Genomic DNA, 16,793 nt, shown 5'->3' on the forward strand with positions numbered 1-16,793 from the left:
CATGCTCAGCCACAGGGGCTTGGTCCGGTCCACACTCCCTCCCTGGGGGGTGACTCCTTCATATTTCTGTATGGCTTGCTTCTTTGCCGATTGTGAACTCGCTTTCGCTTTGTGACAGTTGTCTAGTTGTCACTTTCCCAGGAAAGTATTTTCTGCCTTCCCAAATCAAATTGCATATTGGATTTTAATATTCCTCATTTGCTTTTGCTCATGGATTTTATAACTTATTTATAGTTTACTTCCTCTTGTCAAAATGTAATCTTCCCCAGAACAGGGATTTTTGCTTGTTTAGTTTATTCCTTTGTCCTCAGGGTCCAACAGAATTCCTGAAAAACAGTTTTTTAAAATGAATGAATGATGGCTACTTCTTAGAGCTATAAGCATTCAGTTAGGTCAGGAGCCTGAAACTGATCACTTTCTTGACTTTTTATTGTACTTGTTGAGAGAGATCTTGCTATGAAGCCTAGGCTGGCCTTGAACTGGTGATTCTCCCCTTCGCACTATCAGTATTACAGTGGTGGGCCACCATGCCACACTGGCTTCACTGGATACACTCATATCCACTCATTTACATACAGCCTGTGACAACAGAGTCTGATAGTTGCAAGAGAGATCTGAAAAGCCAAAACTGTTTACTCTCTGATGATTCTTAAGTTAGATGTAGCTAAACACATTATCTGTGACATAGCATGGACAATAAATGGTAGTTACTACTGGAGATAGGTGGTGCAGTTTTTATATTATTATTAGTTAATATTATCAAAGGGGTATTGTGTGGCTATGGCTGTCACTCAATCGGTAGAGTGCTTGCCTAGCTTGCAGGAAATACCAGGTTTAATCCTAGCACCATATAAAACCGAGTATGGTGGCATACCTTTTGTAATCCCAGTACTTAGGAGGTAGAGCCAGGAGAATCAAAACATCAAGGTCATCCTCACCTGTATAGCAAGTTGGTGGCCAGCCTGGGCTACAATGAGACCCTGTCTCAACAAAAGGAAAAGTGCAATGTGAATTTGTACAGCAGAGACAGACAGACTCTTCTCTATAGATGTTCATGTTCTTTGGCTGTTAATATCATTGTTTTTCCTGTTCATTTTACTGTAATTTGAGCTACTTAGTACCTAGTTAAGAAATCATAGAGGAGGGGAGGGGGAAGGATTGTGGGAGGGGATGACTGGGAGGGGCAGTGAGTGGGATGTAAAGTGAATAAGGAAAAAACAAACAATTAGAAAACCTGGAAGTCGGGGGCTGGAGAGATGGCTCAGTGGTTAAGAGCACTGATTGCTCTTCCAGAGGTCATGAGTTCAAATCCTAGCAACCACATGGTGGCTAACAACCATCTGTAATGATATCTGATGCCCTCTTGTGGGGTGTCTGAAGACAGCTACAGTGTACTTACATATAATAAATAAATAAAAATTAAAAAAAAAAAAAAGAAAACCTGGAAGTCCTGTATGAAGGGCTAGTACAGGAGAGTTGAGGGTGGCTGCAGTGACACGGACTTGATGTGTCATTTCAGTGTCTGTGCGTTCCTAGCAGTGCCCTTCCCCAGTAGTTCCCATGCATGGCTTCAGCATTCAAGATGCTTGCCAACATCATGTGTGACGTTCTAAAGCTTAAGTGCTAGCTTGTTGACTAATTTCTTTTCCTTAATTTCCAGGGAATAATAAGTCACAAAGGGAGGAGCTGGACTCCATCCTTTTTCTTTTTGAAGTAAGTTTTGTTATTATTATTATTATTATTATTATTATTATTAATGTTATTGTTATTATTATAGCTCTTAAAATCCTTGTTAGAAATAAGATACCTTAGTTGATCCTTAATTTTCCCTGTGCAGTAGTAATGGCTGTGCATGGCTGTGCTCTGCCCTCTTTCCTGCCTTCTACCCATGTTTTATCACAATACCGTTAAGAATGTTTATGTGATTTTTTCTTTTTAAAAAATGTGTAGAAGTTTCCCCTGTATGAACACCTAAATGTAAAGATACTAGTTGGAAGAGTAAACAAATTTTAAATAGTAATAGCTTTTGCTGTTTTCCTTTCTATATGAACTTTTATGTGAATCTTGCATAAATGTTCTCTATCCCTCAAACTCCATATGACTTGTCTTACATGTGAATCTGACATGTTTTCCCACATATATGTAATAGTTTTAAAATTATTTATTTTTATGCATGTGGATGGGGTTATGTTGCATGCATGTGTGTCTGTGTACTACGTATGTACCCTTGGAGGCTAGAAAAGGGCGTCAGATCCCCTAGGACTGGAGTTATAGATGGTTGTTAGCTCCCGTGTGTGTGCTGGGATTCTACCTAGCTTCTCTGGAAGAGCAGCCAATGCAGCTCTTAACTATGGCGACTCTTCAGCCCCTCAATAGGTTATTTTTGACTAGTGGTGGGCTTATAATTTTGTCATATCTACATCTGTGAATGTAGGTACTCTTTAAAGTTGAAATAATTTTTGGCTGTGTTTTTTTTAAAATTAAGTTAGATTTTATTTGAGTACATGTGCAGAAGTGTGCCGCAGGCATTCCCCACAGCAAGCATGTGAGGGTGAAGTGACAATCTGTGACAGTACGGTCTCTCTTTTCACCGTGTCATTGAGCTCAGGTTGTCAGGCTTGATAGCAGGGGCTTTTACCTGCTGAACCATTCTACCAGCCTCGGCAGCTTTTTGGATTTTCTGTTTGTTTTTGTTTCTGTGGGTCTCTCCGTGTAGCCCTCGCTGTCCTAGAACTTCATGTATAACAGGCTAGTCTAGAACTAGAAGAGATGTGCTTCCACATCCCGCTTTTGGCAGTGTTTTTGGTGTGTTAAGTATAAAATTCTTCTTACTTAAGTGTATTAGGCAAGTGCTAGATTATGGAAACCAGAAGAACAAGACTCAGAGCTGAATTACAAGGCTTCTTTTCTTCCTCCTTTTTTTGAGACAGAGTCTCTCTACAAAGCCCCAACCGTCCTAGAACTCTCTATGTAGATTACGCTAGCCTCAAGCTCTCAGAAATCCACCTACATCTACCTTCTAATTGCTAAGATTAAAGATGTATACCACTGTGCCTGACTTATAAATCAGTAACTTACAAATTAAGTGAAACACTTACTTATTAAGTTGCTGTGCACATGTGCATTTTCACAGTGCATATGTGTAGGTCAGATGGCAACTTTTGGGACTTTGTCCTATCCTTTCACCAAGTGGGTTCTGGGGAGCAAAGGCAACTACCTTTTAGACTGAACCACCTAGCTGGCCCCTGGGTTATAAATTCTGAATGTTAATTCATTCATAGTGTAGAAGAATTTTAATCCAGCAACATGGCTGTTCTGGCAAAGGATCAGATCCAAAGACCTTGTAGGTTTATATAATCCTGCCAGAATGCAAACACACAGTATGCTTTGCCTGGAAAATAGATATGCCATTAATACACAACTTTAATCCCTAACAATGAAGAAAAAGTTAGTTTGTAGAAGGAAACAGTCATGTTTGAAAGTGACATCTAATTGAAGGGCAAAGTGACGAATCAGAGAACAATTTGACAGAATGAGTCAGAGATCAGATATGCCCAACCCTCATGAGAACAGACAGGTTGCAGAGAGAATAAGCTAGAAACAGGTAAAGACAGAAAGAGCCAGAGAATGAAAAGAAGCTAGATTAGAATATATTACCAAAATTAGTATTAGGCCAGGCAGAACAATTCAGTCAGAAGCCAAACCGAATTGAATCAGTCAGCTTGGAAGGTTAGAATGTATAGAGGCTAGAAGCTTCAGGCCTGGGCCCAGGGATAGTTAGAACAGAGAAGGAAATACTCTGGGCTCAGCCCAAGCTGTGTGTTGGAACACACATTTCATCCCTTCATCTGAGGAAATAAAAACAACATTTATACATAGCTTGTAATGGTGTGTGCATAGTTTGCTGTAAGAAGATAAAGTCCATGTGTGTGCACACACACATGTGTGCATTTGTGTATACATATCTGTGAAGGCCAGAAATCAGCCTTGGATGGTCTTTAGTAATCACTCTGGCTTTTTGTTTCTTTCTGTTTTGAACCAGGGTCTCTCACCAGGATCTAGAGTTCCCTGCTTAGGCTATGCTGGCTGGCCAGAAAGCTCCAGGAATCCTCCTGTCTTTGCTTTCTCAGCACTGGGATTACACACAGGCACCACCATGTGTGCTTGTATGAAAAGGACTTTTCTAGTTAAGCTGTCTCTCTAGCCCAAAGAAGAAAAATGTGTGACTTTAAGGAAAGGCCACATGTGCAGACCTGACTGGAGGGAAATCAGAAGAACAATCTGTGGGTGAATTCTGAGGGGTTGTTTGAATGGAGTAAATGATGGCATGGGACGTATTATGACGTGGTAGGTGTTGGGGTGGGCCAGCTCAAAACCTGGATATGGGCCTGGGAGGTACCTGAGCTGGTCATCTTGCCAGCTCTCCAGCACTCACACTGCTAGGGTGAGTTCCTCAGCACTGCTCTGACTAGCTTGTCCAGTGCCCTAGCTGGCAAGTAACAGAACCAGCTCTCTAGCTCTTATGCCCGTCTGGCTGGCTCATCTGTAGTCTCTGCAACCAGGGCCAGCTCTACTTTGTTGCCTAGGTGAGGTGCAGGGCCTGCTTTCCTCAATTCTGCTGCTTGTGAGGGGCAGAGCAAGCTCTCCCTATCTCATGACCCTGGGGACAGACCACCACCAAAGGTGGCCAGGCAAGGGATCAGGGAGGGTGTCTCTCCCTCGCTTGTGTCATGGCATTATTTTATCATTCTCATTGTATTTCCTGTGGTTACCCTCCAGTGAGTCAAGCTTGTGCAAAGTCGTTATTTTTACCAGGAGCATTAATTAATTAATGATTCCACTGCTTAAATCTGTTAACTATTATTTGTTTTATTAATTTCATTTATTTCTATTACAAGGTATAAATTTACTAAAGAATCTAACATTTTAACATTACAAAGCCTGATACAAACCTTGTGATCCTGACAACCTCCTGCCCCATTTTGAAGACTAGAAGCTACTACTAAAAGGAGGTATTCCTCCTTGATAACCTCTTCCTTACCTCTGGAGACATTCAATCCCAAGCATCTTCTTTCTCCTTTTAAAAGGAGTATTAACTGAGCTCGTTGTAATGATGCATGCCTTTAATCTTAGCACTAGGCAGGCAGAGGCAGGTGGATCTCTGAATTCAAGGCCACCCTGGACTTCATAGTGAGTTCCAGGATAGCCGGAGCTACATAGAGACTTTGTCTTGAGGGGAAAAGTGTATTACCTGTCTGTGGGTGATAGTTCAGCTGGTAGAGTGCTTGCCACACAAGCCTGACAATTTGAGTTGGGATTCCCCAGAACCCACTTGAAAAGCCAGATACTGTAAAGCAAGTGTCTAAAATTCCAGCATACCCCTACTAAGAGATTGGAGGGTGAGGTGGGAGAATTGCCAGAAGCTCTCAGGCCAGCTAACCTTGCATACACAGCAGTAAACAGGAGAGACCCTGTCTTAGTCCAGGTAGAAGAGGACCAACACCTGACGTTGTCCTCTGACCTCTGCATGTATGTTATAGTCGGTGTGTGCTTATACTCAAAACACACACACACACACACACACACACACACACACACAGCCACTTATATTCTTGAGTAATTTGCTGTATAGCTTGGTTTTGAGTGTAGCAGAAGTGTCCCCATGGCACACAGTCACCTGTGACTTGTCTTGTGCTCTCAGCCTTATTTCTAATGCATTATTCCACAGTGTGAAATTGAGCTCAGATTTATCTGTTCACACTGCTGGATTCAGTGCGTAGGTATGACTCATCCAGTTCCCACATTTGCTCTATAGGGGATTTTTGTTTTCTTTGATTGTCTGTGGATGCTGGCCAGCCTTTGCAGTGGCCCGTGTTTTTACTCACGGCACTGGCGCAGCCCTGTATTACATTTGCAAATAGAAATGATGAATGTAATCATTATATTTCTATCCCCAAGAGAGTTTTGCTCATGTTTATGTTTTACCAATAAGAATAATATATTCTATAATTTTTAGTGGCCACTCTGTCAGATTACATTAAGAGTGTTTCCATTTCTTGTTTGGTCAGATTATTTTTAAAAAATAGCAGATGGGCTTTTAATTTTCAAGTTTCTTTTTTCTCTGCATCAATCAGCTGATGAATCCTGTGTCTTCCAGTTCTAGGTTTTGCAGGAACTAACACTTTGTTTGTATTTAAGGACTTAAATATTTTTTATGGTTTTAGTTAATGATTTAATTTTTATATATTTAAATTTTTTCATAGAAGTTTTTATACATTTTGATTCCATTCTTTCTCTTTCCCTATCTGTTTCCAGATCTACTCCTCTCCCTATCTAATCAACTTCATGTTTTCTTTTTCTTTCTTTTTTTTAAATTTTTTTATTGGATATTTTATTTACATTTCAGATGTTATCCCCTTACCCTATCCCCCTCCCACCCAGGGACCCCCCATCCCATCCCCCCTTCTCCTACTTCTATGAGGATGTGCCCCCACCTTACCCCCCCCCACTCCTACCTCCCCACCCTCAAATTCCTCCACACTTGGCGTCCAGCCTTCATGGGACCAAGGATCTTAAAAAAAGGCACCCTCCCATCCCATTCTCCCCCACCCCACCTCCTGCAAAGAATCCCAACAATCATGGAGTCTGTTTTTTGTATTGGCCCACTGCTCCTGAGTGTTGGGCCTCTCTGGGAATGTGGTTGATTGAAGAAAACTGATTTTCCTTCTTGCAGCTGTCAATTGCAGATAGTTTCTTGGTTAGAAATGGGACTTTGTGCCCACTCCCCTCCTTTGTGCTGGGTGTTTTGTATCTTATTTCAGGTAATTCTAGTATGCAAAGTCTTTAGTAGTATAAATCTTTTCCAACACAATGGCTTCTTTTCTTGCATATGTTGTGACATCAACATCAATCACACAGATTGAAGTTTTAAGTTTTGTTTTTTTAGATGGATTTGTTTCAGCTTTTGACAGGACTTTGGGAGTGGTTTCATTTAGAACTACTTTGTCTTCCTTTGAGGATTACTAATGTGGTCTCAGGAAGAATACGTACAACTTCCTGAGGGTAGGGCTCAGGGGCTGGAGAGACCAGATGTCTGTGCATTCTAGTGCTGGCATGGGAATTAGCTCTTTGGCTCCAGCATTCTTCCTTGCTTAAAGATCACAGATCATTCTTCTACCACCATGTCCTTTCCGCTTTTTGCTTCTGTCTCTTCTATTAACTTTTTTTTCTTGTCTCTATCAGTTTCTCCGAGTCCTCAAAACTATGCAGTACTTTAAGAGTCATATTTGTTGTTGTTTCTCTTAGAACTAGTTGTCCCAAAGGTGGGAAGCCTTCAGAAGCCTGAGTCCTCACCCTCCCACAAAGAAAGTCTGATGCCTTCCTTCTTGTCCAGAAACTCTGCACAAGGGAAGGAGCTATTAGTGATACATTAGTATTTATAGAGAGTTAGTTGCCTATATAGAAGAACAAATATATATTATTCAAAGCGTCATAAAACTTTCACTTTGCATAGTAAATATGAGTGAATGATGAACTTACATTTCTTTTGTTTATGTTCTGTGCTCAGCTCTAGCTTTGCAAGTTAGGTTGTAATTTGTGTAGTTCATTCTGGGCACTAAGCAACTCCACTGCTTTCTACATTAGAAGTTGTTTATGAGGATTCTGAGGTGAATACTCATCAATGTGTAAATAATTGAGAAAGGCTTCCTTTAGAACAGGTAGAGTTATTAAGATGTTAAATTACAGAAGCGACCCTGCACAAGGATATTCTACAAATAAGAATGGATTGGAAGATAATTAAGAGAGTTACAGAGGCATGGAGGAAGACTGTATAAGAGAGCTACATCTTACCTTGGTAAGGAACAAAGTGCGAGGGCAGCTTTGGAAGTGGGAACAGTAGTTTTATAGTGTAGCAGACTGCCAGACAGTCCAGTGTTCTGGTGAGTAAGTGATGGGCGAGTGAGGTTGGCAGCTCAGGTCGTGAGTTGGAGGTTGTGGAGGGTTGTGGAGAGATGACATCTGTCTTTACCTCTGCTGTGGAGCACAGGAACCGTTGGAAGATGCCCTGGCTACCTCTACTTGTAGTATCACTTAGGATTTCTGTTCCTCTTGGTTCATGGAGACTCTCATAATCTTTCTGTTTTAAAATTGTTTTGTTGTGGTTATGATTAGAGTTTTATTCTTTTAAAGACATTTGTCTGATGTTGCCAGATATTTCTAATAGAGATATAGGATCTCAGAACATGAATTAAATGCCATCTTACATTGAACAGAATCTGTTTTACAAGGGGCATTCTGTTTAATTTTCCCATTCCGAAGTAGATTCTCTATGTTTGTTTTCTGTGTTGGTGGTGATCATATGTACAGTTTTGATCTCCGAGCTACATTTCCTGTATATCTCAGTTTTTAAAGATTTTATTTTTACTTGTGTGTGTGTATGTGTGTGCCTATGTGTATATGAGTGTGTGTGTGGGTTCATGCAAGTGATTGTAGTACCTGTGGAGGCAGAAGAGCCCATCACATCTGGAATTTTTACTAGATGTGGGTACTAAGAACCCAGGTCTTCTGCAAAAGCAGTATGTATTTTTAGCTGCTGAGCCATCTCTCCACCTTCATTTCTCAGCTTTTATAGAAGACAGGTGGGGAGGTCTCTGGAGTTAGGTGATCTTTCTCAGGTTGCACATTTATCAGGTCATAGAATTTACACCTGTGTTCTTAGCGCTGCGGTAGTTACTTGTACAGGGAAATGAGGGCATGTTTAACCTGCTGAGGAACCTGATGACTGGGCCTCAAGTTTATACTGTCTTCTCTTGCGAACCAGCTAGATGCAGCCTCCAGGAGGTTATTTTAGTGATACCTAGGATTTGTTTTAATCAGGTATGATCAGGCACTCTGATATGAAAATGACTGTAATGAAGGAGAGGTTTTAATTATATTTGCTCTTGCCTTAAAGCAGGAGGCATGTCACACAAGATCTTAGAGGGTCACCCAGAGGTGCAATCAGCAGGTACAGAGGAAACTGAGGGCAGGAGCCTTTATTATGTTTATAAGAATGGTCAAGGCAAGACATGTATACTAAGCTGAATTTAGGGTTATGGAGTTGAGCCATTTCACTTGACTCTAGACTGGTTGTTTATATCTGAGTGATTCAGGAGGAGGCTCAAGAGTGTGAAAACCCAAAAAAGGATTTGGGATTGGTTGGTTTTAGGCCCTTTCTACAGGAATTAAGTACCCCAAGGAGGGCCAGTCTTCTCTTCAGGGAGGCCATAGATGTCAGACCACTAAGAATAGAAAATAAGAAACTATCCCTACTAGAAGAACAGTCTGCCACCTTGAATGCCATCCCTTTCCAGCAGAGAAATTGTATGATTTACAAGTAGTATATTGTTAAGAAATAAGAAAACTTTTAAAATTTGATAGCAAGAAATTTTTTCACCCATACCCGATTAAAACTCCCCGAGAAGAGGTTTCCTGTACTTGGCTCGGAGTGTGCCGGCATTGGACTTCTACACGCTTGCCCTTCCCACCAAATTCACATCACGGAGTTTGAAATTATGGATAAATGCAACACTTGGTTTTCAGAATCCTTATTCTAAATTTTTTCAAGATTATTCCCCAGATTAGACTATTTTAATCTTGTCATTGTCCTTCTAGACACCCAAATGTGCTCTTTCTAGTCTGTAAAATGAGGCCCAGCTGGACTGTTCTTCCAACTCCCCAGCAGAGACCTTCTCTGGGGAAGGGCTCCCTCAGCTCCAGGTCATTTTGCCCTGCAGTCATTGCTGTTTCTTCTCTGCCTGTTAGTGACTTACCTTTCTCTGCAGGGGCTTTAACCCTTTTCTTACCACCACTCTTTCTTGTACTGTTCAAACTCACTGAATTCTTCTGGTCAATGTTACTGGGTTGAGGGGTGGGGAACGCTCATTCTTCTATTGACTTGTGTAATAAACCGTAGTATGTGGCCATTTGTTTGTTATTCCTTAATGTGACTGTGCGTAGCCTCTTAATGAGGCCATAAAATTCCTTGGCCTAGCAGCCATTACTTACAGTTCTTTGTGTTTCCCACAGTGATTTGTACTTGCTAATATTTATTGTTGGATTAAAGTCTCTTAAATTCTCAATCTCTCTCCATTGTAGTTATTTGGTACTTTTGTATTAATAGCATTCCCCGCCCCCAACCTAGAACTTGCTAGATGAAAGATACAAGGCTCAGATATGTCTTGGTCTGGATCAGATCTGACAGCATTAAGCTGATGACTTTGATAGAGGTACCTACCTTCTTTGCTTTGGTTTCCAGGCCTAGAAGTCAGGGTACGGTAAGACTAGGTGAGCTTCGAAGTCTCTTAACTTCAAAACTGTAACTGCAGCTTTGTTTGAAGTATCTAAACAAAATTTAAAATGATTGGACCCTGGTTAGCCTTTTAAAATTACCTATTTTATTTACGTATGTATACCATGTTATAGTAGAGAACTATGGAGTTTCTACTACCCTTGAAAGGTCATTCCTCTTTGTTAAACACAGGGTTAGAGTTTCACTTTACTGTAGGTCTGTCTTTATGGGATTGGGGATTTCTAAGAATTAGGGTTTTACTGTAGAAGATTTCCTAAGCCTCTTGTTAGTCCCAAGGTGCCATGGCTATGGCCTGAGGCATGGCTGTGGCCTGAGCATTGCTTGACTTCCAAGGACCAAGGAAACATGGCTTCAAAGCAGCTTTCTGGAAATATAAAATTGAAAAGTCATGTAAATTTCATTCTTTTGTTTTCATGCTTCGGGATGAAAATGCCATTAATATAGCTGGAAATCAAATTACTTGGTCTGTGTCTCTCCAACACACTTTGCAGACCCTTTCATCCTTCCCCCCTTCCTCCAAGCTAAAGGATACAAACTGTGTTGTTCCAGGATGGGGTATTATGTCTCTTCTCTGTCTCTCCTTTGGTGGCCTGGGACGCACTGAAGTGTGAGGTAAATTGCAGCAGGTGAGCTGCACAGTGGGTACAGGTGATGCCTGGGCTTCTTGAAGGGCACACGGATGAAGGGCACACAGATGAAGGGCACACAGATGAAGGGCACACAGAGGAAGGGCACAAAGATGAAGGGCATGGATAGCCATAGGCACGTGTGCCTGCTTTTCCTTCAGTACTCAGGGTGGCATGGGAGTACGTTATCTTCCCTCCCTAAAGATTGTGGGGATGCTGGATCAGAGCCAGGGCGTACATTTGCAAAGCCTTGCCTACAGCTATGTTTAGGAGTTACTGTATGACCACTGGGGAGCCTAGGGCTGCAGTGGGTTTTATATCTCACGTTATCAGATTTCCAGGGTGGGTTTCTTCCTCATTGCTCAGGTGAGCTTGTAGAGAGTGAGTTTAGCTTCTCATGATTTCGCAAAGTAAGGGAAAGAGACTTGCAACTACTTCCCTGAAAGCAGTCACATGACTTGTTCCAGCGCTGCGCTAGGAGCTCTGCAAGTAAAGTGACACCAAAGGCTGGCTTTCATTCCTCTGACACTGCTTTGATTTGAATGTTGGTTTTATTGCTATAATCTCTGTCTGCTTTTGTTTGTGAACACGACAAATTGGAAGGTAGAAAAAATGTAAATGTGGTTAGCTTATTTTGGACATAATTTGCTTATTATATTGTGGTATATCAATAGTTTGAATTAGAAAACAATATCTGAGGTGAAAGTATCTGTTTTCAGTGGATAAGGTAACTGCCACACTGCAGGACTGCAGCCTCTCTTATGAATTGGGATCTAGAGGTGAGAAATTTGGGATTGACCCAACATAGTGTACTGAATTACTCAAGTTCACCTTGGAGGAAGGGAACCTGGAGACAAGATGTTTGTGGAAGTCTGAAATTACATTCTTGTGATTGATTATCTACCTTAGCAAGGTGCCTTACCTACTCCATCGTGGTAGCAGCTGACCTGTGGTAACTGACACCCTCAAAGAAGATCATGTAGACGAGAGTTAGGAAACGCACCCATGAGTCCTTTCAAGATAATAGGAGAAAGCACATCAAGACTCAGTGACAGGACGTTCACAAGAACAAGTGAGCACACAGTGTTATGTTTGAGCAGAGCACATTGCCTTTGTTCTCACACTAATGTCGAGACCTAGTTTGTATGCATTGGTTTCTTTGTCTCTTCTTCTTCTTTTTTTTCAGATATCGCTTAGAAGATAAAGATGCTTGCTGTTTTGTATATTTCCTCTGGCTTGTTTTTTGGGGTTGTATAGCACAGTAGCTGTTAGAGAGTGACACCTAGTGTTTGATGTGCATGTGACACTGGGTAAAAAGGAAAGAGCTGGCCTGAAGCTTCCTACAGCTGATCCTGTGGAGCAGGGGCATTTACTGGTAAACTTGATGGTGTGGCTAGTCCCACGATAGCCTGCAGGTCTGCAGTATTCTCTAGTATCATTGAGGGAAGCATTTAAATCTTAAGTTTCTGAGGTGGCAGGAACCAAGTTAGAGGATTGCATGCAGGCTTGGTTGTTTCTGTCTCATTTCCTATGCAGATCTTCTCAAAGCGAATTTTTTAAAATAAAAGAAGGATATGGAAATGCGAGCCAGTTAGATACGCTAGTACAGAATGGAAGAGGATGAAAGACGTTGGAGTGTTTAGCCAAAAAGCAGAAACTTACATGAAACGGAGACTAACTGAAGTGTGACTGACACCTTTCATGTGAGTTTCGTGTGTACAAATAAGACTCTTCTTAAAGCTGATGTTTCTTCAGGGCAAAGCTCACCTCTTGTGGCAGAATTTTGTGCTACTAAGTTGAGGGTCTATGAAAGATTTAGTGCAAGTGTTTTCTTAGAGAGGGTTAGACCTGAATATGATGTGCAGGTGAAAAGATAAACTTATGAGATGTATCATGTTTCTGCTTCCAAGGCTTCAAATGTCACACTGTTAAAGCGTGATGAAAGGGTTGAAAGTTTATGTATTAGTGTGCAATGGGAATGCTTTCCTGCTTTGTCTATTTCTGCACATCTCATGCTCTGTCCTGCAGACGAGTATGTTACTAACTAGTCTGTAGGCAGCAGCCCTCTGCTTTCTCTCCTTCAACCTCTCCAGTGCTCTCCTGTGGTGCAGTTCGGTTCCCACTTGTCAGGACTATTGCACTCCCAGCACTCTTTCAAGGGCCCTCTTCATCAGATCTCTGCCTCCCCATTCCTGTCACCTGTCATATTCTTGTCCCCAATGGCAACCTCTTGGAAGTCCTCAGAGCGGCAGAAAAGCTTTCAAGGGGTGGGGTGGACACTGTTTAGTCTTCCTGAAATGCCCTTCTCTTGTAGGCTTTTCTTAAGGATTCTGTTCAAAGATATTTCTGCCTTTTCCCCTTAAGCTATGCTGTCAAGGCAGAGATGGCGTCTTTTGTCTATCTCTGGTCTCTCTCATGATACCTGGCACAGATGAGTACTTAACAAAAATATTAATTAATTAATTAATTAGTTAAAAGGAGGCAATTTAAACCTATACCCTCTGAATGATGCATTTATTGAATTCATTGTTTTCTTATGAGTACATGTGCATGCATGTCTTTTGCATTCCTCATTTCTCAGCATTTTGAACAATTTATATCTACATTATTTTATTATAATATTTTCAGTTGCTCTTTCTCTTATATTAAACGATTTGGAGAATCTATTTTTATTAGCATATTAAATGCCAGTTATGTAAATACAGCTCACTGCTATAGGATCTTTATGTCTCTATTCTTTTCAGAAAATAACTTTGATTAATCCTTGTTGCTAGAAGGTGAATTATGTACTTTGTTGGAGAAGGGAAGCCATGCGGCTGATGCACTTGTAGCTCAGGAGCACCGTTCTTTGAACTTCAGATATAGAAAAGCATGCATAGGTGACTACATAATTTTCAGATCATTAACCCCCACTCTTTCATGTGTATGTCTGAGGTAGATGTAATTTGCTGCAGAAACACCAGAATCTGTATTGCTATATAGGCCCTTGGTCTGCTTTGGGTCTCTGTTGTCCTCATTTTCCCTGTGGGTCCTGACGCCCACTCCAGTGACGCATGATCACTTTACCACAGCTGATGAGAAGACCAAGGTCAGTCTTGTTGCTGCTGCTTAATGAACAACACAGTACATTTTCTATTTGGTTTTGCCTAAGTGTTTTTAGATTTGTACTGGATTTACAACTTTAAGTGTGTTTTGTCCAGGCACTTTTTGTGTATTTTTTTAATGTGGTTCTGGGGAGTTTGTGATGTGCACTGTCCTGGCACATGGGGTAATCTGTAATAGTCTAGTTTAATGATTTCAGAAGGTTATCTAATTACATATCGATTTCATTAGTTTCCCCAAGGATTTTTTTTTTCTTTTTTCTTTTGGTGGATGGAGCAAACTCCAACAAGTCGACTCCAACAACTTTATTTTTTTCTCTTAGCCTTTCTATTCCATCTTAGTCAAAGTTCTCTATATAAGAAAAAGATTACATCATAGCCACAAGTTACATATTCTCTAAAAAAAAATCACCACAAAAACATATCCTTCAAAATAGATTAAAGTTATTACACAAAAGAAAATTACAACAGTATTATTAGTTATGTATTTTTCTTTTGAAACTCATCTTACTAAATATCTTCAATCTTTCTTTCTACAAGTTTATCATAACATCAAAGCAATAATTTTTTGCCATGATTAATAAGATTTAAGCAAGCATATCTGTAGTGGCATGCAGCAGGAGGTAATGGAAAAGACGGTGGCCACCTGATTGTCGGCTCTTAGTTTCTGCACTAACGATGGCTCAGTGTCACCAGCCTGAAACCCATGAGATGCTGGCATGGCTGCTGACTCTACTGGCCAGCTCCTTAGCCTCCACAGCTCTAGGCATGGCCCCTGGGCCAACTCCGCCACCCTTATGGTGCTCGGCTTAACCCCAGACAATAACTGCCATCCTCGCAGTAGATATCACAATACCCAGTACCGGTAGAAATGCGACTCTAGATGGTTATAGTTAACCAAAGGTTTTAAATAGCAGTAAAATCTCAACACACAAGATGCCCACCCAGATCAGAAAGTAGGCTGATGTGGAAGCATGTGTGGGCTCTTTGTCTGCGGGTCCTTCTGAAGCCACACTAGTTCTGTAGTCAAGACACCCACAGAATGCTCTCCTCAAGGGACTTCCAATTCTCAATCTAAGTTTTCTACACATCTCTTACTTCCAAAGTCAAGGAGCTAGGATGTCTGTTGTTTAAATGACGTCTGTTTTCTCCCAGGGCAGCATCTTCTGTGTGCACGACATCATGCCCTACAGTGGTGTGGGGAAGGGATACTCCCTAGCTCTCTAGTCTCAATTTCTAGTCTCAAGCTGAACAGGTTTAGTTGCTTATTGTTGCAGGTACGTTAACTGGTATTAGTATTTTCATCATTCTTTGCCGCCCTGCTTTCCATGTAGACTTGAAATCAAGTGTGAATCAGCTAGGGCATGCCCCTATCATCTGGTAATAATTTGGAAAAAAAAAGTTTCTCATCTAAATTAACTAACAACTGATGGTTTTAAAGTTCACGGTAGCATCTTGTATAAACTCCAGCTTATGTTTCATATTATTCCTGGTCATGTAGTAGGTTCTGAAGAAAAAGTAGCTATGGATAATCAGTTAAAAGAATGACAGATTCCCTGATGTGCTGATCGGTAGTAATACCTAATTTCGATTTTGAGTGTGCTGTAATGGATTACCATATAGATTCAGCTGAGCACTGAGCATTAAACAGAGTCGTGTGTTTTCCAGAAAAGTAATATTTATTCACACTGTGTGGCTTTCTTGAATTTTTTTAAAATTTTATTCTCCAGTGAAACTACAAACAAGATGTCAATAGCTTATGTGGCATTCACAGCAGTATAGCTTAGGATATCAGCTGCAGTACAAGAAATTCCAGATTGCATTTGCCTTACCAAAGGTAGGCTTCATCTGGGACTTCTGAGGCACAGGCTTAGCATTTAGACTAGGTAGTTGTGTTTGGCTTTATGTTTATTGACCCTCATAGGATTTAATCCATAAAAAACACCACTCACAATATTAGTGTACAGAAAGATGCGTTAGCATGGCTGTTGTTTCAGTCTCTGAATTGTATTAACTTCTGTCATTTGGGAAATATTCTTTTAAGAAAATTATGATGTGTGTGTGTGCGCATGTACACATGCGCACACTCATGTACCATGGAGTGCATGTGAAGGGGACAGCTTGTGGAGGTTAATACTCTCCTTCCGTCATATAGGTCCTGGGGTTGTCAGGCTTGATGACAAGTGAATTTATCTATTAATGTATCTCACAGGTCCTTTTAGAAATATTACTCATGCATTAGACACAATGTTTCATATCTAAACCTTGGAGTTTATTTCTTAATATCCTTAAAGTAGACTCATTTTATAAATCTGAATACTTATGAGAAGTAGTGATGACTGTCCTGACTGACCTTATGTGAATTGGAGATGATTTTGTGGCAGACTTGGAAAATATGGAAACATTTTTATGCACACCTGCTTGATGCACTTTCTGTTTTCTTATATTAAAAGGTGCTTTTCATTGCCATATACTAATAAAAATTAACTGAGGAGTATTAGTACGTATTTTGGCAACTGAAAAATATGACTCAGTGGTAGTTTGAGTTTTATTAAAAGTTAAAAATATGAAAACCAGTGGGCATGTCAGATCAAGACAAAATCCATCCTGAATCTCACCTCCTCTCTCCTCTCTCCTCTCTCCTCTCTCCTCTCTCCTCTCTCCTCTCTCCTCTCTCCTCTCTCCTCTCTCCTCTCTCCTCTCTCCTCTCTCCTC

The 16,793-nt window shown here is 40.8% G+C and overlaps 1 protein-coding gene across 1 annotated transcript in view; it reads left to right on the forward strand.

The window, feature by feature from the left end:
* Positions 1-16,793, forward strand: part of Ralgapa2 (Ral GTPase activating protein catalytic alpha subunit 2) — a 271,739-nt gene that overhangs the window by 33,794 nt on the left and 221,152 nt on the right. The window contains exon 3 of the mRNA XM_028754273.1: positions 1,661-1,713. Coding sequence (XP_028610106.1) covers positions 1,661-1,713 — 53 coding nt within the window. The remainder of the gene's footprint in view (positions 1-1,660; positions 1,714-16,793) is intronic.

The sequence above is a fragment of the Grammomys surdaster genome, unplaced genomic scaffold, assembly GCF_004785775.1.
Source record: "Grammomys surdaster isolate TR1022 unplaced genomic scaffold, NIH_TR_1.0 129, whole genome shotgun sequence".
NCBI lineage: Eukaryota > Metazoa > Chordata > Mammalia > Rodentia > Muridae > Grammomys > Grammomys surdaster.